We start from the raw sequence: 27,666 nt of genomic DNA on the forward strand, positions 1-27,666 counted from the left end.
TTAGGTGCAGTTGTTTAGGGGACCCGTCTAGACACTGGCATTCTGTCCCCTGAAATTGCTCATGTCTGAATATAACAGATACTCAGTATGTATTTGTTGAATAATGAATACATATCATTAGATTCTCAGAAGAATCTGAATTCCATACGGGTAATTCAAAGGTGATCACCGCTTTCAAAGCACCTGAAATAGAGTGGTTACTGCATTCCTCCCACCCTCCCTCTTTCTTTTATCCTTCCTTCCATTCTTGTCTAAGATTATTCTTGTCCAGATTCATTAGTAAATTGGGACATTACTGAGAGAGTGGAGAAACTCATTCACTTGCCCATGGAGGAGGGCTAGCTGTGTCCACAGTGTGATTGAGCCATACTTTTTGAGGAGCTAGGGAAACTTGTCCTCTTGTGGGAGGACAGACATATGCATACACAGAGAGTGCTCAGGTGGTGTGACAAATGCTGTGTGAGCCGCTTGGGGAAGGAGGACCATCTTTGCATTGCCTGGGAGACTGTTGTATGAGCCACAGCAGGGAGAAATGAGAGAGGATTGATGCCTTGCAGGTGAGGAAGTATTTTCCAAGCTGAGGGAGAGTGAGGGGGCCATCATATGCAAAAGTCATGGAGATGGAAACATGCAAGGTGTGAGCAGCAGGATGGCAAGATCTTCTGTGTAGTTAAAGCCCAGGAGCCAGAATTGATATCTGGAAGTGATCCTGGAAAGAAAAGTGGAGCCAAAGCATGAGGAACTTCATATGCTATTCTTGGAAGGTTGGATTTTTTTTGTTAATTCTTTGGCCTTGAGATATTTAGAGTTTTAAAAAATTTGAGGCGGACGATTGTGATATTTTCAAGAAATAAGTCTTATGGCTTGCAACGAACATCTTAATAACTCATGTAGGGAGGGTAACAGCTCTGGAATCAAGAGTTGGGTATGATTCCCTCTCCATCATGCACAACCTGTGTGATCCTGGGCTGTTTGCTTACACTCTTTGTGCCTGGTCGTCCTCATCTGCACAGTGAGGCTAAGGATACAATGTTCAGGTATGCTGTGAGGATTTAATAAGACATGTATCTCTTGTCATATGGACATCTCACAATAATGACAGTAACCCTTCTCTGACTCTTGGACTCCAGGGTCCTTCAGGATTTGGAAACTATTCTAGTTGTGGCAACATTTGTGGAGCCATCTTGGAAACTGCTAGAAGCATCCCAGAGCCAGCTTGCTTGTGCCCTGATGTGCTGATGGCAGCTGCCCATGACTGGTGACAGAGGGTAATGCTTTGTTGGCCTCACTGGACTCTGCCTTGACTGTGCCTTCATTGAAAATTTCCTGCACTAATGCAAAATGTTTATCTTTTAGAAGTTTTAATTTAGCAGTTAGAAATGGAGTCAGCATATCTTCAAAAGTTTCTTGGGACGTGTCTAACTGAAGGTCTTGCGGAAGTGGCAAGGATGCGTCCAGTGGATCCAATAGAATATTTAGCACTGTGGATTTATAAGTATAAGAAAAACGTGACCATGGAGAAACAGGTAGATATGGATATAGTTTTAAAAATTTATTATTTATCAAAGAATAGTTGATTTACAATATTATATTAGTTTTAGGTGTACAGTAAAGTGACTCATATCCATGCATGTATTATATACATATATATTTTTTAGATTCTTTTTCCATATGGATTATTACTAAATAGTCAGTCTAGTTCTCTGTGCTGTGCAGCAGGTCCTTCTTTACTAATACATGGTAGGATGTCTACATTTCTTCCAAATTCCTAATTTATCCCTCCCCCCTCCCCAAACCTTTCCCTTTTGGTAACCATAGCTTTGTTTTCTGTCTTTGAGTCTGTTCCTGTTTTATAAATAAGTTCGTGTGTATCATTTTTTAGAGTTCACATAGAAGTGATATTGTATAACATTTGTCTTTGTGTGATTTACTTCACTTAGTATTAAAATCTCTAGGTCCATCCATGTTGCTGCAAATGGCATTCTTTTTTGTGGCTGAGTAGTATGCCTTTGTCAGAGAAGATGATGGCACCCCACTCCAGTACTCTTGCCTGGAAAATCCCATGGACGGAGGAGCCTGCAGTCCATGGGTCACTAAGAGTCGGACATGACTGAGCGACTTCACTTTCACTCTTCACTTTCATGCATTGGAGAAGGAAATGGCAACCCACTCCAGTGTTCTTGCCTGGAGAATCCCATGGACGGGGGAGCCTGGTGGGCTGCCGTCTATGGGGTCGCACAGAGTCGGACATGACTGAAGTGACTTAGCAGCAGTAGCAGCAGCAGTATGCCTTTGTTGGAGAAGGCGATGGCACCCCACTCCAGTGCTCTTGCCTGGAAAACCCCATGGATGGGGGAGCCTGGTGGGCTGCCGTCTATGGGCTCTCATGGAGTCGGACACCACTGAAGCAACTTAGCAGCAGGAGCAGCTTGCCTTTGTATATATGTACCACATTTTTTATCCATTTCACTATCACTGGACTTTTAGATTGTTTCCATGTCTTGACTACTGTAAATAGTGCTTAAGTGAACACTGGGATGCATGTATCTTTTTGAATTAGAGTTTTCTCCAGATATATGTCCAGGAGTGGAATTGAAGGAGCATGTGGGTTCTATTTTTATGTTTTAAGGAACCTCCATACTTTTCTCCATGGTGATTGTACCAATTTACATTCCCACCAACAGTGTAGGGAAAGGTTCCTTTTACTTCATACCACCTCCAACATTTATTATTTGTAGACTTTTTGACGCTGGCCATTCTAACTGGTGTGAGGTGATACCTCATTGTAGTTTTGTTTTGCATTTCTCTAATAGTGATGTCTAGCATCTTTTCCTGGGTATTTTGGCCATCTGTATGTCTTCTTTGAAGATAAGTCTATTTAGAATTTCTGCCCATTTTTTGATTGAGTTGTTTGTTTGTTTTGATATTCAGCTATATGAGCTGCTTATGTGTATTTTGGTGATTAATTTCCTTGTCGGTTGCATCATTTGCAAATATTTTTCCCATTCTGTAGGTTGTCTTTTAATTTTGTTTATGGTTTCCTTTGCTGTGCAAAAGCTTTTAAGTTTAATTAGGTCCCATTTGTTTATTTTTATTTCCATTACTCTAGGAGATGGGTCAAAAAAGATATCACTGCAATTTAGGTCAAAGAGTGTCCTGCCTGTGTTTTGGTCTAGGAGTTTTATAGTATCCAGTCTTACATTTAAGGCTTTAATCCATTTGGGGTTTACTTTGGTGTAGGGTACTAGAGAATGTTCTGATTTCATCCTTTCCCATGTAATTGTCCAATTTTCACAGCATCATTTATTGAAGAGACTGTCTTTTCTCCATTGTATATTCTTTCTTCTTTTGTCATAGATCAATTAACCAAAGATGCTTGGGTTTATTTCTGGGCTTTTTATCCTGTTCCATTTTGGATCTTCTGTTATAAAATTATATGAGTGAAATAATTGGCCCAGTGTCTTTGCTTTTTAAAAGAAGTTCAATATTATAATTTCTTTCTATTATAAAAATAGTATGTTTATTATACAAAACTGGGCGACATGAAAAAGTAGAAGAAAACAAAGACCTCTATTTAGATTTTTAGGTATTTTTAGGTAGTCTAATCTTTTTTCTACATACTTGTCTGGAGTTTTTTTTTTTTTTAACACAATTGTGCCCACACTCAATGTGTAATTTTAATTTTATGCTCTTTTTTGAAATAATACATTTTCCCCAATTATTATATAGTTTGCTAATGGATAAACTGTAATTTGCTTTCCTTTCCCTATTGGTGGCGGTTAAGATTCTTCTAAGATTGTGTTTTACAAATTGTTTTATCTGTAATTAGTAATGGGATGTTTTTCTTTAAATCATGTGAGAGACAAGAGGAAATGGCCCAACTGGAGCATGAAAGAGAAGTAGCTTTGAAGGAGCAGGAGATGATGGAGAGACTTAGAGCAGAGGAGCTTCTCTTCCAGCAGGTGAGACCAGAGAGGTCAGTGGTGCCTGGAGCCCCGGCGGTGGCACCCTTGGGGCGGTGCCCCAACACCAAGGTGCAGAAAACTCCTCGGCTCTGGTTGCTTAGACGTGGCTTTCTTACATCTTCAGCGTTATGTCTGTTTTGTGGTTTCTTTTGTTTAATGCTTATTTTTATTTGTTTATCTTACTTGGCTGCACCAGGTCTTAGTTGCTGGCATGGGGGATCTTCACTGGAGACATGCAGACTCTTAGTTGTGACATGCGGGATCTAGTTCTTGTATGGGGAGCATGGAGTCTTCGCTACTGGACCACCAGGGAAGCCCCTGTATGTGGCTTCCTTACTGGGGAAGAAGCAGTGTGAAGCAGGAGGAAACCCCAGAGAGTCTGCTATCGCAGGAGCCAAGGGGACAGCATCTCAGTGAGACCTGAGTGGTCAGTCATGTCTGTGGTTGGTCAAGTGAGAGCCGAATTGCCAAGTGCTCATTTGAGGCCACAGGTGACCTAGGTGGGAGCAGCTGTGTGGGGTGGGGCGGCGCAGGGGACGTGGAGATGGTGAGTAGATGTAATGCTTTCAAGGAGATTTTCAGGGAAGGGGTTTTCTTCTGTTTGTTTTAAGGAACAGAGTGGAAGGGGAGTGGTTGATATAAAGTAATGAAGGGGATGGTTACTGGGGTCAGCTTTTCTTGGAGACCAGAGGAAACTGTCTCTGGAATGAAGATTAGGCAGGTGAAAGTGTCCTTTGATTCAAGGGAAGGGGAGAAGACGGCATTAAGTACATGTGTGTAGGTTTTGTGGAGCAAAGATGAAAGCAGTTTCTGTGTGACTGTTTCTTTTTTATAAAGCAGGGACCATGATCATCTACCCAGAATGAGGGGGTAAGGTAGGAGGTGACGGGAGAGTGGTGAAGGTTTGAAATGGGGACTTTGGAGAACTAGGGTTGACCAAGGAAACTAAGCGTTCCTTGGTAGCACTGAATTCCCTGCATCCAACCAGTCATAATGGGGCCGTTTGGTTTGATTTTGTTGTTGTGTGATTTTCTCTACCTACCCTAGGTATACTGGTAAAGATGTGGAGGAGACAGACAGACTGAAGTGAATTTGGGTTAGCAGGATTGGGGAGCTAAGGATGTTGGTTTGAGAATGGTTGAAGAGGTGGGTTATGGACTATAAACCAGATAGGGGAAAGTCCTAGAGTGACTTCTGGATTAAATTTAATTTATGGAGCACTTCTAAACCAAATTTGAGTCACCCTTATACTTCTACCACCATATAGTACCTAACTCTAGAGACTCAGCTCCAGTTTACATATTTCAAAAAGGGATTAATTGGGTGTGTGGATAAAAAGGAAAATGTAGACATGGAAAATAGCTTCTCTATCTTGTCTCCCATCCTCAATACTTGGTAAAACATTCTAGGCACCTTAGATGGATATGGCTGTAGAGGCCTTTAATGCTTCTTCTGAGTCTTCATTTTTCAGTCATTGGGCTTATTTTTGTGGGGAGCTTGCAAGGTGTTGGATGTCAAATGCCCATCCAAACGGGCAAGTGTCTGCTGCAGTCTCCCCAACTTTGAGCGGGGATCTGCCCTGCCTCTTCCAGCTCCTGGAGCTGCATCTGTCCCCTGTCTGTCTGAATAAAGGGAACTTCTTAGCAGTTCTCCTTCCCCAAGAAAATTAGATCACAGCTGTGGAGATACCCCAACTTCCATTGACTTATCTTTTTTACATTACTTCGGTGAAGTTTGACAATACTAGAAACTTTTTTCTGGCTGTGCATCGAACCCTAAGCATTGTATTGGGTGGGTGGAAGATACAGTGATATCCTGCAGAAGGCACGGTGGCTGGTTAAAGAAGTAGATTGATGGGCAGAGAGGCGAGAGAAGAGGGATGTGTGGAAAGATGGACCAGCAGAGAAGCACTTGAAACAGTGAGGCTAAGATGAAGAAAAATCGGAGAGGCTCTCTGTGCCCTTTGAGTCAAATGAACTGGAGGTCAGGACTCTGGTCACCTGCCTTTTGGTTGCAAAAGCAAGTGTCCTCACAGTATAGCTGACTTGAAGTTCTTTGAAATTTTAGACACTCTTCAGCAAGCCCAGGTCCTTGTGAACAGGGAAACATTTTTATTGGTATTTTTTACTCAAGAGCTCATTTTAGAAGTGATAGCTTTTATATTTGTATGAATGTTTTTCTAATGGTTTTTGGTCACTTGTGAAGAAAGCAGTTGAGTTTCAAACATTTCCTGAAAATGTTAAGAAACTGGTTATGTTGACCAGTGTGGCTGGTATTTAACAACTACATTTTGCATTGTTATTGACTGATTAGAGTTATTTCACTTTCTGTACTGATGTCTGAAATGATTGAATGATAACATTCCTGCATTTCAGCTAGCTAGCCCATCACTTTTATTTTAGTGGGGATGACATAAGAATACGAAGAAATTAACAGCCCTTTGTGAATAACTATTAATCACTGTTTATTATCTCTTTGTAAAAAATGTATTTTTAAAAATCCTTAATATAGTTTTAAAATTCTCTTAATGGAATGAGCTTCTATTATCCTGTTTATGGGGTGGCACTGGACTGATGGTAAGAAATTATTTTCTAGTGAGGTTAACAAACTCTTCCAGTAAAGGTGGATATTTTCAGGCCAAGAGGCAAAACTGAGGATATTGTGTGGGGACTACAGTATATTATGTAGCCATAGCAAGAGAGAAATTTCCACAAATGTTTTATCAATGAAATAAAAAATAAAAAATATATAATTTCTTTCTGTAATGTAGGCTTACTGTTGAGAAGAATTACACTCCCCCTTTAAAGATAAGAGTTCACCTACTTGGACTTCAAAGATAATGTTCCCTCTCATCAAAAGGGATGGAAATGTTTCTGTTAATGCTGATCTGTAATGAGATTTTATGTATTTCATCTATGAAAATGTCTTTTCACTCGTAGGTCCTACCAACTATTGATAATTAGTCCCTGTGCCTATAATATTCAGTGTATCGATCTCTTGGAAGGCACTTGTAGAAGTCTGCTCAGTTTTTCTCTTGATATTTTTCTTCTAGTGTGTCTCTACCTGGTAAATTAATCCCTTCCAGTTGAAGGTTGGTGAAAGCTTCTCAGTTACAGTTTTGAAATCCGTTGTAAATGGATTTTGAAATGTGGGGATTTCCTTTGCACTTACATCAGGCCTAAACACACTCTGCAACTATAATTTGAATTTGGAAAATGTATCTGGCACAGAGCTGTATGGGAATGGAAATCTCGTTTCTGACAGCACCGGGAATGTATACAGCAGCTTGACGTGATTCAGAGGGTATTAGCTGTTGTAAAAATGATTTTACTGAAGTGTTCAGTTTTACATATAAGTGCTATTTTGCCTTATACTTTTAGATTGAATTGATTAAAAGTCTACAGCAGAAGCTAATTAATGTTTGATAATTGTGGTTGAAAATGGCCTTCTCATTCAGAAACACCTCAGTCTTGTCCCTGAGCTCAAAAATTCACAACAAAACTATTAGGCATGAAACTATCGAGATATATTCAACTTCTATTTCTTTTTATTTTTAAATATGTGGTCTTTGTAAAAGTGTGCATTTATTTATTTGGCTGCCCTGGGTCTGAATTGTGGTGCGCAGGATTTTCTGTGTTGTGGCACGGAGGGTCTTTAGCCAAGGCTTGTGAATGCTATTAGTTGTGGCATGTGACCTGGAGTTCCCTGACCAGGAACTGAATCCAGGCCCTGTATGGGGAGCATGGAGTCTTAGCCACTGAACCACCAGGGAAGTCCCCAGCTTCTATTTCTTATGAAAATTCATAGAACCGATGATGGTTAAATTCATAAGGGTAAATGAGGGTCACTGTTGACACTGTTAAAACGGAACCAAACTTAAGTCTGTTCATCCAATGCACAGTAAAGCGAAACCTGTTGACACTGGGTTGCGGTGAAGGCAAGTACAGAGTTTACTGCAGGGTAACAAGCAAGGGCATAGGAGACAAACTGTATCCACTCTCACTTAGTGTCCGAATGAATGAGTTTCTTAAAGGGGAAAAGCAAAGAGGCTGGGATTAATCTTGTGACATTTTCTGTTTTTAAAATTAAAGTATAGTTGATCTACAATACTGTGTTAGTGTCATGTGTATAACAAAGTGATCTGGTTATATATATATCGATAGATACTTTTTCTATTTCATTATAGTTTATTATAAGATATTAAATATAGCTCTCTGTGGCATACAGTATCCTTGTTTATTTTATATATGGCAGTGTGCATCTGTTAACCCCTACTCCAATTCCCCCTACCTTTGGTAATCATAAGTTTTCTATCTCTGTGAGTTTGTTTCTGTTTTTTATGTTAAGTTCATTTGTACTGTTTTTCAGTTTCCATGTACAAGTGTGATATATGATATTTATCTTCCTCTGTCTGACTTACAGTTAGTAAGATAATCTCTAGGACTATCCATGTTGCTTCAATACTTCTGTGATATTTCTTAATCATTGCTTTTTTTCAGGCAACGATTGATTTTTCAGTCGTTTTGAACTTGGCATTGACTCCTTTGGAAGTCAGGGTGTCGCCCATTTACAGTTCCCTGTCCAGGTGGTCCATGGCTCAGTGGGTCAGTTAGCTCATCTTGTCCTAGAGAAATGATCTGAATTTGTACATTAATGATAAAATAGCAATTTTAGTGCATTAACGATGTTACCGACAATAACAATTTTAGTCGTCTGACTCTGGTTGATTATAGTGTTCAGTTAGCACAGAATTGAGGTCAGAGAGGACAACAAAGGGAATAAAGTTTTGGATAGAGAGATTAATCATAAACTCAGTACAGGAACTCAACTTTAGGGGGTCTCAGTTTCAACACTGCTGGCTCAATAACACATGATCAGTTCAGTTTGGTTGCTCAGTTTTGTCTGACTCTTTGCGACCCCATGGACTGCACTATGCCAGGCTTCCCTGTCCATCAACTCCCAGAGCTTACTCAGACTCATGTTCATCAAGTTGGTGATGCCATTCAACCATCTCATCCTCTGTCGTCCCCTTCTCCTCCTGCCTTTAATCTTTCCCAGCATCAGGGTCTTTTCCAATGAGTAGGTTCTTCGTATCAGGTGGCCAAAGTATTGGAGTTTCAGCTTCAGCATCAGTCCTTCCGATAAATATTCAGGACTGATTTCTTTTAAGATTGACTGGTTTGATCTCCTTGCTATCCAAGGGACTCTCAAGAGTCTTCTCCAATAGCACAGTTCAAAAGCATCAATTCTTTGGTGCTCTTTAAGAATTTTCCATAGTTTGTTGTGATCCACAGTCAAAGGCTTTGGCATAGTCAATAAAGCAGATGTTTTTTTGGAACTCTCTTGCTTTTTTGATGATCCAACGGATTTGGCAGTTTGGTTCTTCTGCTTTTTCTAAATCCAGCTTGAACATTTGGAAGTTCATCTGGAACTCTAACACATGATAGAGTCAAATATTTCCTGAAGAGTAGCTGCCGTTGAATCATACAGTGAAAACTCATAGGTGTCAAACACTATGTTTTCACAAACTTTGTAAATTTGTCCAATTAGTCCTTTTTCTGTTCCACACACACTTTTTTTGGCAGGTTGTTACACATCTTAGCAGATTTCATATCTGGTTGTACTGAATTAATGTTCCTCAGTGTCTGAAGATGTTCTTGCCTGTAGTACTGTCCCAAGAAGATTGCTCATGGTGGTTGATTTTTCAGTCACTGCAAACTCAGCATCAACTCCTTTGATAAACAGTAGCTAAGCAGTGCTGAGAGCATTTGTCTACTCATCAAGGGCAAGGAAGATCAATATTTCCCTTGTCTTTAACTGGCCATTGAAGTTGCTCCTCATGTCATCCACTCTGAGCAACTGTTCTCACCAAAAGGCTAATAACCTTATTATTATTTTTTTCTTAGACACTGAAATCAAACTTGTTTTTATTAAATCACCACTGATGAATGTGTTTCTTTGCTTGGCTAACAGAGGAGCCATTTGCGAGCTCACTTTCAGTGCGGCCTCCTTTTCACTTTTAATTTTTGTGAAGAAATTCTGTTCTGGTGAAATAATTTTGTTTTAAATTATCTAATATTTCCAACCTGTGTGTTCATGTGAGTTGAGACCATTGTGATAAGTGCTTACTCTGATAATATTGACATTTACTGTATTCTTTTAGTGCACTGTCATTGAATGAGAAACATCCTCTGCTCTTGAATAATTTGATAGTAAAATAACCCACATTCTACTTTGTCTTAAAAGAGCAGCATTCAAAATTCACTTCTTTTCTTGATGGATAATGCACTGGTTAAAAGAAATAGCCTGGTGTAGTGATACTATGGCACTCTGTGAGTTCTGATGGTGTCAGTGAGCTTGTGTGTACTGTGCTGAGCAGCAGTACAAGGCAGTGAGAGCACCACCTGCCGCCTCTGTTGCAAATACTGGGCCCTGCTGTCATGGGGCAGAAGCAGTCACAGTAGATAAGTGAGTGAGTGTGGGCATGGCAGTGTTTCAAAAAAGTTTTATTTATAGACACTGACATTTGGACTTCATATAATTTTCATGTGAAATAAAATATTATTCATTTGGTATTATTCAACCATAAAAATGTATAAAAACCTTTCTTCACTTGTGGACTATAAAAAGAAACAGGAGTTGGGTCAGGCTTGGCCACAGGAATTTAGTCTGTGGACTTCTGTTCTCCTGGAGCTAGGATATATGTTGAGATGGGACCAAATATGTTGTTGATTGTCTCTGGGTTCAGGTAATATACTTAAAATGTTCTCATCTACTGTTTTACAACCAGAGTTTGGCTATTTGAAGATCTATCTGTTCTTAAAGAAATTTCATCTGAGAAAAATCACTGCAGTCTCTTTTGTAGCTTCTAGAAGAATAGGAAAAATGATTTAATTTTGTACAAATACTGCTTTTCTAGAATCAGCAATTAAGGAACCTTCCTTTTAAATTTTGTACATCAGAAATATTTGTAAAAGCTAAAGTACTGGGAGCCTGTGACCATTTATTCTCTTAAGTTTCTGAAATTTAGGTGGGTGTAACCTTAATTATCCTGGGATACTTCAGAGTAATCGAGTGAATTCCTTGCAATAAACTCTAATATGACTTATTTATATCTGAATATTCAGCAACAGCTAGAATTCCAGCTGGAGTTGGAAGAGCAAGAAAAAGAGAGACAGAGAATAGAAGAACTGCAGAGAGCTCAAGAACAATTTGAGAAGGTAAATTAAAGTTTTATAAATGTTTGTTTTATGGAAAACCTCTTAGAATCCTCACTGTTACTTTCAGTTGTTCTAGTAGGGGATTCACAGTCTAAAGACGTGCCACATATTATTTGTGCTACTTAAGCAAGTCCTATAACCCTTTCAGTTTCAGTTTACCTTTTAGAAAAATAGGGATAACAGTATAATGTTGTTGGCAATGTCTCACTGGGCTGTTGGAAGGATCAAATAAGACCGTGTATGTGAAACTGCTTTGTCAGCAGTGGCCTTCTCTAATATTGATGTGGTCAACGTTTTAGTCAAGAGACAGTGGTTCCTAATTATGGCAGCTGATACTGAAGGCAAAGTTCTTTGTAGTATTGGGGGTATTCTCATCTCTGAGACAATAGTTTGTCTCTTTTCTTCACACTGGATGTATTGTGAACAATAACTTACATTTTAAAATATGTTCTTATTTGGATTTTTCATGTCTTTAAATTTTTCAGTAACTTAGGCCAAAAAAGTCCATCTCCCTTGACTGTGTCTGTTTTATGTCAAGCCTCCTGCTTGGTCAATGTTTCCTCGTATCCAAAAAGTATATGTTGTATAGACTAAACTTTTGCATGACTGAGTTATGCTTTTCAACTGGATATTTCATATTGTATGCTTACAACTATCAATTGTTACTCAAATGTTATTCCTCTACTTATTCCACGATTAAAATTTTAAAAATTTAAAATAGAAGCAGGTTTTGTAGAATATATTTATTAATGGCTTAGATGAGAGTATCATTGTTTAAAGCAATTTAAAAAAGTAAATTAAAGGGTAAATTAAATTTTTTTAAAAATGAGATTTAATTAATTTACTATTTTTTCCCATCAATGTACAATGCTTCTCATTCTATAAGATGAATAAGAATTGTTTTTACAAAGTGAAATCATTTAGTCCTGTTGTAGTCCAAGTGTTGGAAGACTACTTTTGTGAGTCAAAAAGATGAGATTTTAAAAGGATAAAATCAAATACCCATACAGAGTTTTAAAAACAGAGGTGCTGATGTTGTCTTTGTCTGAATGAGGGTAGGGTACATGGATATCCATGCATGCACACACATGTCAATGCACACACCCTTCCACTTCAGTTAAGACTGAGTGATCGCAAGTAAAAGAAGAAAACTCAGAATACATCAAGAAGATAGTGATCAAAATGATAAAAGAATTGAAAGTGTGTCTTATTGAGATGCCCTGATAGTTATAGCTGAGTGATATAGAAAGTCTGTGATTTATAGGAGGGATTGGCTCCAGAGGGTCCCCGTTCATGTTACTTACCTTCTGGGCATTATCAGACTGAGTGTCCAGAGCTGCAGTGACATTAATAATCCATATTCCTACTGGCTTATCACCCCTTTCTTCCCTGCAACATACTGCCTTGCTTGGAGGCAGATTCATCTAAGTCTTTTCGTCCTGGCCTTCTTGAGGATTTAGAGACATGACTTAAACTATCATTTGCAAAAGGAAATGTATTGGAAGGCTCCTGGGTTGAAGCAAGGGTTTTACAACTGAACTGTGAAGGGCTTTGGTTGAGCTGGGTCTTCTAGGCCTCTGGGGGCAAGAGAATCCGTGCTACCAGGGCTCACACCTCTGCTGTTGCCTCTCACTGCAGCCTGGTTCGCTGCACATGGGTGAGGGTCGCCATGGTCCTTAATGGTTCCTGCATCTTATAATGCTGTGGCTCCGACCATCCGAAAGGAATGGATTCCTTTCTTTTAGGTTTCAGTTAAGAAAAGAATCTTGGGAAGGATTCTGACTGGAAGAATTTGTGTCAAGTATCCATCCCTTGGTTGGGGAACAGAATCCTATGAGAACATGCATTTTTCCATCAAAACCACGAAGTTGTGGGATAAGATGTGTGCAGGAGAAGGGAGTGATCTGGAGAAAAGCATATAGTGCTAAGTTGCTTCAATTGTGTCTGACTCTTTGCGACCCTATGGACTGTAGCCCACGAGGCTCCTCTGTCCATGGGATTATCCCAGCAAGAATATTGAAGTGGGTCGCCAGGGATCAAACACATGTCTCTTACATCTCCTGCACTGGCAGATTGGGTTTTTTTTACCACTAGCGCCACATGGGAAGCCCATATGTACCATTCAGTTCACTTCAGCTGCTCAGTCTTGTCCGACTCTTTGCAACCCCATGGACTGCAGTATGCCGGGCTTCCGTGTCCATCACCAACTACCAGAGCTTGCTCAAACTCATGTCCATCAAGTTGGTGATGCCATCTAATCATCTCATCCTCTGTCGTCCCCTTCTCCTACCTCCCGTCTTTCCCAGCACCAGGGTCTTTTCCAATGAGTCAGTTCTTCACATCAGGTGGCCAGAATATTGGAGTCTCAGCTTTAGCATCAGTCCTTCCAATGAATATTCAGGCCTGATTTCCTTTATTGACTAGTTGGATCTCCTTGCAGTCCAAGGGACTCTCATGTACCACATGTGTCCCTAATCATCAGGGCCATTATATAAACGGTTACAAGATGACTCACCCTTGGACAGCTGAAATGAATCAGCTCAAGAGCAGTTAAGTCAGCTTTTGCCTTAGAATGAAAAGATAGAGGCCACAGCAAGGTTTGGTTTGGTTAGAAGATTCTGGGTTTTCACATTCAGAAAGCAGTGTCCTATGTATTCAGAGTGCTTTATAGAGGGCATTGCCAGGTGCTGTGGAGAGGTCACATGTATTAGGTAGTGCCTTGGGCCAGACTAATTGCTTTAGAAATATTTGCTTCTTTTTCACTATGTATAAAATTCTACTTAACTGAAAGTTCTTTCAAAATCTCTTATTCTAAGAGTTTATTAAAATTTTTGTCACTTTTCATTTTTGTTAGTAATTTGGCTTCAGGGTTAGTGTTTCAGCCTATTTCATTTTTTAAAATATTCTGCTGCTGCTGCTGCTAAGTTGCTTCAGTCGTCTCCGACTCTGTGTGACCCCATAGATGGCAGCCCACCAGTCTCCCCCATCCCTGGGATCCTCCAGGCAAGAATACTGGAGTGGGTTGCCATTTCCTTCTCCAATGCATGAAAGTGAAAAGTGAAAATGAAGTCACTCAGTCATGTCTGACTCTTCATAACCCCATGGACTGCAGCCTACCAGGCTCCTCCATCCATGGGATTTTCCAGGCAAGAGTACAGGAGTGGGTTGGCATTTCCTTCTCCAGAGGATCTTCCTGACCCAGGGATTGAACCCAGTTCTCCCGCACTGTAGGCAGATCTGAGCCACCAGGGAACATTTTATTTAATTATAAACAAAATATGGTAGTCGCCTATTAATAGAGTATTAAATGAGACCGTATCTGTAGTTGTGTATTCAGATTTCTTCTTTAAGAAGGTCAGCATTTTTGCTGTTAAATGGGTCATAAGGTAAAAATAAAATGCTTAAAAATTAAACCTGGAATCAAAATGAAAAGCATATTCAAAGTATTTTTCTCCATTTTTATATATTATAGGAGTTGAGAATGAGCATGGAAAATATGGCTAAGGGTGAAGATACTTTACATGGAGAGGTGAGAACAAAAAGTTATGTTATGGGATACGAATAAGTATCCTGGATTGTGACACTAAATTTTGGTGCATTAGTAGATACGTTTTAAAAACAATTTTATTTATCTGTGTTTGGCTGTGTTGGGTCTTCTTGCTGCAGAAGGCTCTAATTGCAGTGAGTGGGTGCTATTCTCCAGCTGAGGTACCCGGGCTTCTCACTGTGGTGGCTTCTCTTATTGTGGAACACAAGCTGTAGGGCACACGGGCTCCGTGGTTGCAGTGCCCAGGCTCAGTAGCTGTGGCACACAGGCTTAACTGCTCCTGCAGCGTGTTGGGTCCTCCCGAACCCATGTCTCTTGCATTGATAGGCAAATTCCTTAACACTGAGCCACCAGGGAAGGCCAGTAGCTAAAGTTTTAATATGGAGATTATCAAAACTGATAGTTCAAATACATAATCTAGTAATAACAAGTCACAAATAGGGTGTACTTTAAAGCCAAATCTCAAAGTGGATAAAACTGGAGTATCCAGTTTGTTTTTGTATTTTTAAAAACCAGAATATTATGAGATTATTGACCATATGATTACATGCAGTGATATGTTTTAAATTTTATGATGTATTTTTTAAAAAACACATTTTAGCCTTTGTTTTTAGAATTCACTTGTCACTAACAGGTATTGGTTCATTCCATTAACTGACAATGTTGAATGTTGATATTATAATTCAGAAATGCCTTAGCAGAACTGAAAGCAAATTAATGTATTAATCTTAAAGTCATTTGAAAGTGAAAATGAATTATATGATTCATTTATGATCATATGATTATAGGATGGAGCCGACTCAGGCAAAACACTAGCTGAAATTAGTGATCGATATGGGGCACCAAACTTGAGCAGAGTGGAAGAACTCGATGAGCCAATGCTCTCTGACGTAAGTATCCGTAGGAAAGTATTTTGTGAAAAGCAGAGTTTCTTGTTTTACTTGGGAAAGCCCAGTGTCTCTCAGGCCAGGGTTGGATGGCAAAGTCGGTCTTTTGCTTCACAGAAAGAATTCAGCTTTCTGGGTGCCAACTTTTTTCTAATTGGTGTTCTGTGCAGTGCGCTGCTGGCCCCGAGAGTGAGGGCAGGCCCTGGTCTGGCTCCACACAGAAGTGTGGGCGCTGGTGGGGAGGTAGCTGGGTATTAATGTGGAGTGAGCAGTGTGCCCTCCTATGCAGAGGGTGATACGGTTGTTCGGAAGTGAGGCTTTGAAAATTTCAAAATCTTTTCAAAACATATATTTAAAACCATGTGGCAAAATACATAATCTTTAAATTTTGGGGGCCGGTATTTTGGTTCTCAGTAGTAAACCATGGAGCCAAGTAAATAACCTAATGAGAGTGCATGCTTTTACAGTATTTATGTACGTTAGCTTATTTAATAATCATACAGTGTTTCCTGGGCACACATATTGTGCCCAGTGCTTTTATGGCCAAAACAGGTCGTTCTGACCTTGTCTAGGAAAGAAACAAACAACTAGACAAGCAAGTAATTGTCACTGTTAGAGTGGCCAGGTAATTTGTCCTCCAAAGCAGTATGCTTCGAGAGCGAGAGGAGGAGCTGTTGATATCTGATGCCATCAGCAGCTATAACCCAGGAAGCCTATTGAGTCACCTGCATTGGTGGGCACTGACAAAGTAGAACAGCTGCCTGGCTGAAGACCCTTGATCAGGGAAAGCTTCATGGAGAAAGTCAGCCTTGTCACTCAGTGGTGGGGTGGGAGTCTGGGGGCACAGAAAGTATCAGGACCCAGCTCAGGGTGAAGAGAGAGGGAATGGGAGGCAGGGAGAGATCAGAGCTGGGACAGTAGAGAAATCAGGGGCCAGACCACTGAAGGACCTGAATTTGTGCTCAGACATATATTTATCATCCTAAAGGCAGTGGAGGTCAACATGCTCAGAGCTGCATCTTAGGAAGGCCATTTGGCTATAGCGTGTAGAAGAAAATGGAGTGATAGATTTGAGAAGACCCACCAGGGGGCTGTTGTAATCTACGGAGAGATAGCATTGATGACCGAAAATAGTAAATGGTGTTTTAAGAGCTGTTCAGAAAGTGGAGCTGGGTGGATTTGGTTCTAATCAGTCAGTGGATACATTTTTTGTTAAATGGCTGCTGTGGTTCAGTACTGTGCAGGGAGCTAGAAAATACCAGAGAGCAAAACAGATTGGGTTTCTTTCCTTTGGGAGCCATGGGCTGGTGGGGAAAGTTCACTGAAAGGACAGAGCAGGGAAACCTGACCTAGCCTGGGTGAGTCTTATGCAGGAAATAACATTTAAAGAATTAGCCTGAGATAAGTCTAGCAGATAGAGAGAGCAAGATACTTTCAAGGAACTGGAATAGTCCAGTATTTTGGTTTGAGTTGCATGGAGCTAGGAGAAGGAAGTGATTTGAAGGTTGGGTACAGGCAAGATCATACTGGGCTCTGTGTGTCATGTTAGGGATTTTGGACTTAGATGCAATAGAAGTCATCAAAAGTGTTTATGTGAGGATGAGATATGTGTTTTTAGAAGGTGGAGAGAAGATCTGAGTGGGTGGGAGTGGGAAGAGCGGACAACCTAGGAAATTCTCATAGTCATTCAGGTGCAAGGTGAGTAGGACCAGGATGCACACAGCACAGATGGGGACAGCTGAGTGGATTCACATTAGCTGGGAGGATAAGGGGGAGAAAGAAATCAAGGATGAAGCCCAGATTTCTGCCTTGGGCAACTGGACTCGTCACCAGTTTTTGAACTTTACCATTGGTTGAACTGAGGAACATATGAAGAGAAAGTAGGTTTGTGAAAACAATGGCTTCAATTGTGGATGTGTTGAGTTTCAGGTCACTCTGAGATATGCAGGTAGGTCTGGAGGACAGGAGAGAAGTCCAGACAGGAGAGAGGAATTTAGTTATATATACTAAATGAAGCTAGGAGAGTGAGTCAGATGCTCAAGAGGGAATGCAGAATGTGAGGAGGGGTCTCAGGGTGAAGTGTGTGTGTGTGTGTGTGTGTGTGTGTTTAGTTGCTAAGTCATGTCCAATTCTTTTTTGACTTCATAGACCGTAGCCCACCAGGTTCCTCTGTCCAGGGGATTTCCCAGGCAAGAATACTGGAGTAGGTTGCCAGTTCCTTCTCCAGGGGATCTTCCCAACCCAGGAATCAAACCTGTATCTCTTGCATTGGCAGGTGGATTCTTTACAACTGAACCACCTGGGAAACCCTCTCAGGGTGAAACCATGAGAAATTTCAGCATCTAAGGAATGGGTACAGGAATCTGCAAGAAAGATACAGACAACAATAAGAGGGAATAGCAAGAGAAGTAGAAGAAAGGATGGGTTAATAAATACATTGAAAATACAATTAAATTATTATTATGTTGAATTTGGATTTTATGTGAAATAATCCGAAACTATCAAAAAACTTTATTTACATAGTCACATAGAAGTTACCTAAGCTCTAATTTTGTGTAGCTTGTACTTTTCATAGCTCTAATTGTATTTAGTTAGTTCACTCACTCAGTTGTGTCTGACTCTTTGTGACCCCATGGACAGCAGCATGCCAGGCCTCCCTGTCCATCACCAACTCCCAGAGCTTGCTCAAACTCATGTCCATAGAGTCAGTGATACCATCCAATCATCTCATCCTCTGTCGTCCCCTTCTCCTCCTGCCTTCAGTCTTTCCCAGCGTCAGGGTCTTTTCTAATGAGTCAATTCTTCGCATCAGGTGGCCAGAGTATTGGAGTTTCAGTTTTAGCATCAGTTCTTCCAATGAACATTCAGGACTGATTTCCTTTAGGATTGACTGGTTGGATCTCCTTGCAGTCCAAGGGACTCTCAAGAGTCTTCTCCAACACCACAGTTCAAAAGCATCAATTCTTCAGCACTCAGCTTTCTTTATAGTCTAACTCTGACTACTGGAAAAACCATAGCTTTGACTAGATGGACCTTTGTTGGCAAAGTAATGTCTCTGTTTTTTAATATGCTGTCTAGGTTGGTCATAGCTTTTCTTCCAAGGAAAATTGTATTTCTAATTGTATTAATTAAAATTTCTAATTGTATTAAAGCATATTTTAATACAATATGCTACAATTAATTTTTATTAATTTTAATACAAAGCATACAGTTAATAATTGTATTAATTAAAATTTATAATTGTATTAAAGCATATTTACTTTTCATTTTGTTTTTAGGTTGCATTAAACATTGATCAAGACTTGTAGGCTCAACCAACCTAAGAACAATACATTTTTCTTCTTGTTTCAAGATTCAAAATAGGAGGTCCCCAGTTGTATTTTTTTTTCCCTCCAAACTTGTACTCTGCTTTTCCTCCCTCTAACCACAGCTTTATAAATAAGTTTCAAGTGTGGCCTTAAAATATTGTTTTCTTAATGTGACTGGTTACATGTATGATGTCATTGAGAGAAGAGGAGAGAACTTTTTCCAAAGCAACCAAAAGGAGCGAGTGGGAGACCAGCTGAAAAGAACTGTGTGCGTCTTTATGAGAACAAGATGGCCTGAGGCGAAAGTTACTGGTCTGTGAGAAGTGAAAGAGGCTGCCACTCTGCAGGGCTCAGGAACGTTCAACATGCTTTAGATATGATGATTTCCTCCCGGGAGTGCACTGCAAAGACTTCCCCAGTTTGCTGGGAAATGATCTTTGTAGTTCCACTTAATCCATACTTATTGACGCAGCTGGGGTGGGGAGGGATGTCAAGCTCCCGGATAGGGGAAGCTTTGTTTCTTTTGGAACAATCTTTGGGCAGAGGGATGATGTGCTGCTGTTGAAGGGAAGATCTCGCTTCCTTCAATGGATGCTGGGCGGTCTGTGGACCCTGACTGCACTCTTGGCCTCTTGGAAGTTTCAGGGCTAGCTTTGAACTTTAGGGAGAAGTTTGCTATTATAAAAAATTGTTCCAAATCTATGTTTATGCCAAGAAGAGGCTTCTTCTAAAAAAAAAAAAAATCTGGTTTTAGTTATAATATACGTTTCCTGACACAATGAGAAGAGAATAACCTAATTGCTTAAATGGGAAAAGAAAAAGGGGGAAAAATTATGGGAAAGAATACAGATTTCATTGAAAAGAAATGTTACATCAGTTCTGTACTTTTTTTAAAAACTTAAAGAATTTGGGGCTGCGCTGGGTGTTCACTGCTGCGCATGGGTGGCTTTTGTAGTGAGTGGGGGCCACTTTCCATCGTAGTACGCAGGCTTCTCATTGCTGTGGTTTCTCTTGTGGGAGGAGCGCAGGTTCTACGTGAACAGGCTTCAGTAGTTGTGCAGGGGCTTAGCTGCCCTGTAGCATGTGGAATCTTCCTAGACCAGAGATCAAACCTGTGTCCTTTGCATTTACAGGTGAATTCTCAACCACTGAATCACCAGGGAAGTCCAGTTCTGTGCATTTTTTTTTTTTTAGAAAAAAGTTCCAGGGGCCCTGGAGCCATCGATAACTTCTGTGTCCATCAGGCTTCCAGGCACTCTGCCCCACCATATGGATGACCTGTGTTCACTGTACCCAGGCAGAAGTGTTGAAGGCAGCAGGAGAGTGTCCTTCAAGGCCTCAGCCTCAACCAGTGTGGCACCGTCAAGGAGGGCTAGGTGTGGAAAGCCAGGCTTAGAGGGCATCTTGGACTCAGTCAGCCCATGCCCCTCCCCAAAGAGTGCAGTCTGGCCCTGGGATTTGGCAACAAGAGTTTCTGAGTGTTAGTCAACACTCAAGGTGAAGCTTTGTGGCCCTGGGCTAGAGGGTGGTCTTGTGTGAAGAGTCCTCAGCCAGAGCTTGGCATAAGAGGAAGAAGGTAGAATGGGATAAGAATGGAGATGAAAAGTATTCAATCTTTTGGGGAGAGAACCCTCAGGAGGATTCAGCTGGTGATCAGGGTGCAAGGGAAGAGGCTCCCATCTCCACCAGGAGATGACTCACAGATACAGCAGATGCCCACTGGGACTAGGGCAAGGCTGTCATCTTCGGGCAGACACTTGTGCTGAGTTTGAATCTGAGTCTTAGAGTTTCTTGCTAATGGCAGCAAGACTTATTTTAGACCCACCCAAAGGATGGGGTCCCCTGTCCATTAGATTTCCCAGGCAAGAATACTGGAGTGGGTTGTCATTTCCTTCTCCAGGGGATCTTCTCAATCCAAGAATGAAGCCCACATCCCCTGCAGTGACAGAGAAGCCTGGTGGGCTACACAGTCCATAGGGTAGCAAAGACTAAACAATGACAGCAAAGGATGGGGTGGGGATGCCTCCTGTCCTGGCATACTTTTCATTAGTGAGATAAGATCCTGTTTTGGTTGAAATTGCCAAGAGAAATATCAATAACCTCAGATATGCAGATGATACCACCCTTATGGCAGAAAGTGAAGAGGAACTAAAAAGCCTCTTGATGAAAGTAGAAGTGGAGAGTGAAAAAGTTGGCTTAAAGCTCAACATTCAGAAAACGAAGATCATGGCATCTGGTCCCATCACTTCATGGGAAATAGATGGGGAAACAGTGGAAACAGTGTCAGACTTTCCTTTTTGGGTCTCCAAAATCACTGCAGATGGTGACTGCAGCCATGAAATTAAAAGATGCTCACTCCTTGGAAGAAAATTTATGACCAACCTAGATAGCATATTCAAAAGCAGAGACATTACTTTGCCGACTAAGGTTCGTCTAGTCAAGGCTATGGTTTTTCCAGTAGTCATGTATGGATGTGAGAGTTGGATTGTGAAGAAGGCTGAGCACCGAAGAATTGATGCTTTTGAACTGTGGTGTTGGAGAAGACTCTTTGAGAGTCCCTTGGACTGCAAGGAGATCCAACCAGTCCATTCTGAAGGAGATCAGCCCTGGGATTTCTTTGGAAGAACTGATGCTAAAGCTGAAACCCAGTACTTTGGCCACCTCATGCGAAGAGTTGACTCATTGGAAAAGACTCTGATGCTGGGAGGGATTGGGGGCAGGAGGAGAAGGGGACAACCGAGGATGAGATGGCTGGATGGCATCACTGACTTGATGGACATGAGTCTGAGTGAACTCCGGGAGTTGGTGATGGACAGGGAGGCCAGGTGTGCTGCGATTCATGGGGTCGCAAAGAGTTGGACACGACTGAGCGACTGAACTGACTGACTGATTGTAGGTTTTCCTCCTGATCTGGCTGTTAGTGGAAGGCAAAGAGAAGGAAGAAATGAAAGAATGGAGAGACATAAAGGATCTAAACAGAAATAAACTATAGGTTTCTTCTTCTTCTTGTTTTACTCGCTAGTTTGTTATAGTTTTTTAGATTCCACACGTAAGTGGCATCATGCAGTTAAATAGACGTTTCGGCTGAATCTTGAATAGCCAAATATTAAGTTCACTGTTCAGCTGAAGTTAAGGCTGAAGTTATAGGTTAACTTCTGAAACATAGCAATTTTTAAAACTACACTTTAATTAAAATTTTGGTTTAATATTATGATGCCGGAGCACTGATTTTTCAACATTTTTAAATGCTTGGAACTTTTGTGGTCACTGTGCCACACAATTTGGCACTATGTAAATGTTTATTTTCAGCTAAAATAGAGAAAGCAGATAGTTTTCAGTACTTTTTCCCCCTAATGTGTTTTTTTCTTTAAGCTCTCTATTGTTCATTTGTGTTTGATACTTCTGGATACCTAATTTTTCTCCGATTCAGTTTTCTGCTCTGTAGATGCTATATTTTTTATTTTGTTTGGATTGAAGATGACTTAGCCAGCTGTATATATTTTTGGGACATTACAGCTTTATTGAGATAAAATTCACAATCACCCATGTAAAATTTACAATGCATTGGTTCTTAGTACATTCACTGGTTTGCACAACCATCACCACAATCAGTTTTAGAACATTTTCATCACCCCAAGAAGAAACTGCCTGGTTTAGTGGTCATGACACCTAGATCCTTCCCCATCAACTCTAGGCAACTACTAATCTAATTTTTCTGTATAACATCAGAAAACACAGCATCTGACTCACCATCAGTATAGTTAAGAATAACCGTTGGGTTAGGGTGATGATACTCTGTGCCTCTAGTCTTCTGTCCCCTCTTGCAACGCTGAAGTAATTTGTATGATTACAATATGACCATCCAATCCTAATCATTTTAATATTAGTTGCTAATTTTTATCCAAATCAAACTTTGCATTGGAGTTTGTGAAATTCATTGTTAATTCTATTTTCCTTTTACATTTATATCCAGCATTCTTCTGAAAAGTTTTTCATAATCATTCGGTTACCCTCAAAAGTAATTCTTCCTAAAAAGAGATAACTGTTTCTTTTCCCTTAATTACTAACCTTAAAAGTAAGGAATTCAAGTAGTTATGAATAATGACAGTTTTTCCTGAATTTCTTTTAATTGATTATCATTATGGACTCATGGTACTTCTTTGATTTAGTAGTGTCTTTCAATCCATTACAGTTATTTTTTTATTATCATCACCTTGGTAAGTGAATAAGCTTCTTTATTCCTTATGTATGGTGTTTCCACTACTCAGTTCAGTTCAGTTCAGTTGCTCAGTCGTGTCCGACTCTTTGCGACCCCATGAATCACAGCACCCCAGGCCTCCCTATCCATCACCAACTCCCGGAGTTCACTCAGACTCACATCCATCGAGTCCGTGATGCCATCCAGCCATCTCATCCTCTGTCGTCCCCTTCTCCTCCTGCCCCCAATCCCTCCCAGCATCAGAGTCTTTTCCAATGAGTCAACTCTTCGCATGAGGTGGCCAAAGTACTGGGTTTCAGCTTTAGCATCCTTCCTTCCAAAGAAATCCCAGGGCTGATCTCCTTCAGAATGGACTGGTTGGATCTCCTTGCAGTCCAAGGGACTCTCAGGAGTCTTCTCCAACACCACAGTTCAAAAGCATCAATTCTTCGGTGCTCAGCCTTCTTCACAGTCCAACTCTCATATCCATACATGACCACAGGAAAACCATAGCCTTGACTAGACGAACCTTAGTCGGCAAAGTAATGTCTCTGCTTTTGAATATGCTGTCTAGGTTGGTCGTAACTTATCTTCCAAGGAGTGAGCGTCTTGTAATTTCATGGCTGCAGTCACCATCTGCAGTGATTTTGGAGCCCCCCAAAAAGAATGTCTGACACTGTTTCCACTGTTTCCCCATCTATTTCCCATGAAGTGATGGGACCAGATGCCATGATCTTCGTTTTCTGAATGTTGAGCTTTAAGCCAACTTTTTCACTCTCCTCTTTCACTTTCATCAAGAGGCTTTTTAGTTCCTCTTCACTTTCTGCCATAAGGGTGGTGTCATCTGCATATCTGAGGTTATTGATATTTCTCCCAGCAATCTTGATTCCAGCTTGTGTTTCTTCCAGCCCAGCATTTCTCATGATGTACTCTGCATAGAAGTTAAATAAGCAGGGTGGCAATATACAGCCCTGACATACTCCTTTTCCTATTTCGAACCAGTCTGTTGTTCCATGTCCAGTTCTAACTGTTGCCTCCTGACCTGCATACAGATTTCTCAAGAAGCAGGTCAGGTGGTCTGGTATTCCCATCTCTCTCAGAATTTTCCACAGTTTATTGTGATCCACACAGTCAAAGTCTTTGGCATGGTCAATAAAGCAGAAATAGATGTTTTTCTGGAACTCTCTTGCTTTTTCGATGATCCAGCGGATGTTGGCAGTACTCAGGACCCTGCATAATTGATATTATTCACTAGTCTGCAGATAAAGAAACTGAGGCATGAAGAGAGGGGTTTTGCCTCGTTTTAAACAGTTGGTAAGTGACAGAGCTGACCTGAACTGGGCCTTTGTTGGGCCTCAAAGTCAGTGCTGCTGATGTGCTCAGTTGGGGCCAATTCTTTGCGACCCCATGGACTGTAGCCTGCCAGGTTCCTCTGTCCATGGAATTTTCCAGGCAAGAATACTGCAGTGGGTTGCAATTTACTTCTTCATCAAAATCAGTATTTTCTGTCAATTCACTATTTGGACTCTGGATAGGGACAAGAAAACTGAAAGTAATTTTTTTAAAAAAAGATCTGAAACAATTGTTTGTATAGCTCGATGTTCATAAAGAATTAGACTTTTTATATGTTTTACTTTTTATTGTGGTAAGATACACATAACACGAAATTTACCATTTTACCATTTTAAAGTGTACAGTTCAGTGGCCATAAATAAAGTCGGCCATCGCTGTACTTGATATCATGCCGCCATCCTCACTGTCTGGTTCCAGGATGTCTTTATCAGAGCTGGAGACTGCACACCCACTGAGTAATCACTCCCCATTCCTCCCTCCTCCCAGCCCCTACCAACTGCTGAGTAGGTTTCTATGAATTTACCCGTTCTGGAAACTTCAAATAAATGGAATATATGGCCTGGCTTCTGTCACCTCCATAATGTTTTCAAAGTTCATCTAAGTTGTACCATATATCAGTACATTTTTTGTCACTGAATGATAACTTACTGCTTTGATATATACCACACCTACCCATTTGTCAGTTCATAGACACTAGGGTGATTTCTGCCTTTGGGCTATTGTGAATAATGTTGCTATCAACTTGTGTATTCAAACTTGTTTGTGGACATGTGTTTTCAGTTCTTTTGAGTATATACCTCGGAGTGAGTCATACAGTAATTCCATGTTGAAGTTTTTGAGGAACCTCCGAGCTACTTTCTGCTGCAGCTACACCATTTCACATTCCTACCAACAATGTATCATCCCCACTTACACTTGATATTTACCATTTTCTTTTTGTGCGTGTGGCTATCCTAATGGGTGTGAAGTCGTGTGTCATTGTGGTTTGGTTTGTATTTCGCTAATTACTAATAACTAAGCATCTTTACATGTGCTTGTTGGTCATATTTATATCTTTGGAGAGATGTTCTTTCAAGTCCTTTGCCTGTTTTTATTTTGTTATTTTTATTTTTTGTAGTTTTAAGGTTTTTTTTTTTTTTTTTAAGGAAAATATATTCTCTGGATTCTAGACCCTTATTGGTTGTATAATTTGCAAATATTTTCTCCCATTCTCTCACTCTCCTGATAGCGTCTTTTAATCCTCCAAAGATTCCATTTTCAAAAAGTCCAGTTCATCCATTTTTTTCTTTTGTTACTTGTGCTTTTGATGTCATGTCTAAGAAATTATTGCCAAATCCAAGGTCATAAAGGTTTACACCCATGGTTTCTTTGAAAAGTTTCATAATTTTAACTTTTATTTAGATCTTCAATCCATGTCAAGTTAATTTTATATATAATACGAAGTAAAGGTCCAACTTCCTTCTTTTGCGTTTGCCTATTCTGTCATCCCAGCACCGTTCATTGAAGAGACTGTTCTTTCTCCATCAAAAGGTCTTGGCACTCTGTTGAAATCAGTTAAGATAATGTATATGTATGGGTTTACATACATTGCGGACTCTCCATGCTATTCAATCAATCTATATTACTGTTTTTATCCCAGTAATACCCTCTTTTGACTATTGTAGCTTTGTAATTTTTATGAGTTTTGAAATTGAAAAGTGTGAGCCCTCCAACTTTGTTCTTTTTCAATGTTTTGTCTATTAGGCCCCCTTGAAATTGCATATGAATTTTAGGATTGTCTTTTTCATTTTTGTAAGGGAGTACATTAGGATTTTGATGGGGATTTCATTGAATCCTTAGACAGGTTTGGGATATATGGCCATCTTAACAGTGTTAAGTCTTCCAATTCACAAACACAAGATGTTTTTCTATTTAAATTTTCTTTATTTCTGTCAAAAATGTTTTGTATTTTTCAGCACACAGGTCTTGCTCCTTCCTGGTTATATTTATTCCTAAGCATTATTAATGCTATTATAAATGAAATTATTTTATTAATCTCTCTTTTACATTGTTCATTACTTATGTACTGAAATGCAATTGGTTTTGTTTATTGATCTTATATCCTGAAATTTTGTTGAATTTATTTATTAGCTCTAGTAGTTTTTTTCTTTTTGTGATTGCTTAGAATTTTTTGTACACAAGATCATGTCATTAACAAAGAGAGATAATTTTACTTCTTCCTTTCCAATTTGTGTACCTTTTAATTCTTTTTCTATTCCCTTAATTGCCCTGGCCAGAACTTTCAGTATAACATTGAATAGAAGTGTTGAAAGCGGGCATCCTTGTTTTGTTCCTGACTTTAGGGGAAAAGCTTTCCATCTTTTACAAGTAAATATTTTGTGACTGGGGTATTTTAGAGTTTTTATTTATTTATTTATATTTATTTTAAATTAAAAAAAATTTTTTTTTATTTAATTTTAAAATCTTTAATTCTTACATGTGTTCCCAAACATGAACCCCCTTCCCACCTCCCTCCCCATAACATCTCTGTGGGTCATCCCCATGCACCAGCCCCAAGCATGTTGTATCCTGCGTCAGACATAGACTGGCAATTCAATTCTTACATGATAGTATACATGGTAGAATGCCATTCTCCCAAATCATCCCACCCTCTCCCTCTCCCTCTGAGTCCAAAAGTTCGTTATACACCGCTGTGTCTTTTTTCCTGTCTTGCATACAGGGTCGTCATTGCTATCTTCCTAAATTCCATATATATGTGTTAGTATACTGTATTGGTGTTTTTCTTTCTGGCTTACTTCACTCTGTATAATCGGCTCCAGTTTCATCCATCTCATCAGAACTGATTCAAATGAATTCTTTTTAACGACTGAGTAATACTCCATTGTGTACATGTACCACAGCTTTCTTATCCATTCATCTGCTGATGGACATCTAGGTTGTTTCCATGTCCTGGCTATTATAAACAGTGCTGCGATGAACATTGGGGTACATGTGTCTCTTTCAATTCTGGTTTCCTAGAGTTTTTTTTTAAATCAATTGAAAAATTCCATGTATTCATGATGTGTTGAATGTTTTTATCATGATATGATCCTTTTTATGTTTTTCTAGGGCCAATTTACTAGGAATTAGTTAAGGATATTTGTATCCATATTCAAAGCAGATACTGGTCTCTAGTTTTCTTATGTTGT

At 40.0% G+C, this 27,666-nt stretch overlaps 1 protein-coding gene across 1 annotated transcript; it reads left to right on the plus strand.

Moving 5' to 3' along the window:
* Positions 1-1,379: 1,379 nt before the first annotated feature.
* On the plus strand, positions 1,380-18,978 carry DYDC1 (DPY30 domain containing 1). Its single transcript, XM_068982905.1, has 6 exons — positions 1,380-1,526; positions 3,861-3,962; positions 11,093-11,185; positions 14,658-14,714; positions 15,521-15,622; positions 18,898-18,978. Exons 1-6 carry the CDS (start codon positions 1,380-1,382, stop codon positions 18,925-18,927), a joined length of 531 nt encoding a protein of 176 aa, XP_068839006.1. The 3' UTR covers positions 18,928-18,978.
* The last annotated feature ends 8,688 nt before the right edge of the window (positions 18,979-27,666 follow it).

The sequence above is a fragment of the Capricornis sumatraensis genome, chromosome 10, assembly GCF_032405125.1.
Source record: "Capricornis sumatraensis isolate serow.1 chromosome 10, serow.2, whole genome shotgun sequence".
NCBI lineage: Eukaryota > Metazoa > Chordata > Mammalia > Artiodactyla > Bovidae > Capricornis > Capricornis sumatraensis.

What these genes read in the sequence shown, in the direction of transcription:
- DYDC1 (XM_068982905.1), top strand. Translation starts at nt 1,380, where the DNA reads ATGGAGTCAGCATATCTTCAAAAGTTTCTTGGGACGTGTCTAACTGAA. An exon ending in AGGAGCTTCTCTTCCAGCAG is followed by an intron (nt 3,963 to 11,092) that starts GTGAGACCAGAG and finishes CTGAATATTCAG; the next exon opens with CAACAGCTAGAATTCCAGCT. An exon ending in AAGATACTTTACATGGAGAG is followed by an intron (nt 14,715 to 15,520) that starts GTGAGAACAAAA and finishes ATATGATTATAG; the next exon opens with GATGGAGCCGACTCAGGCAA.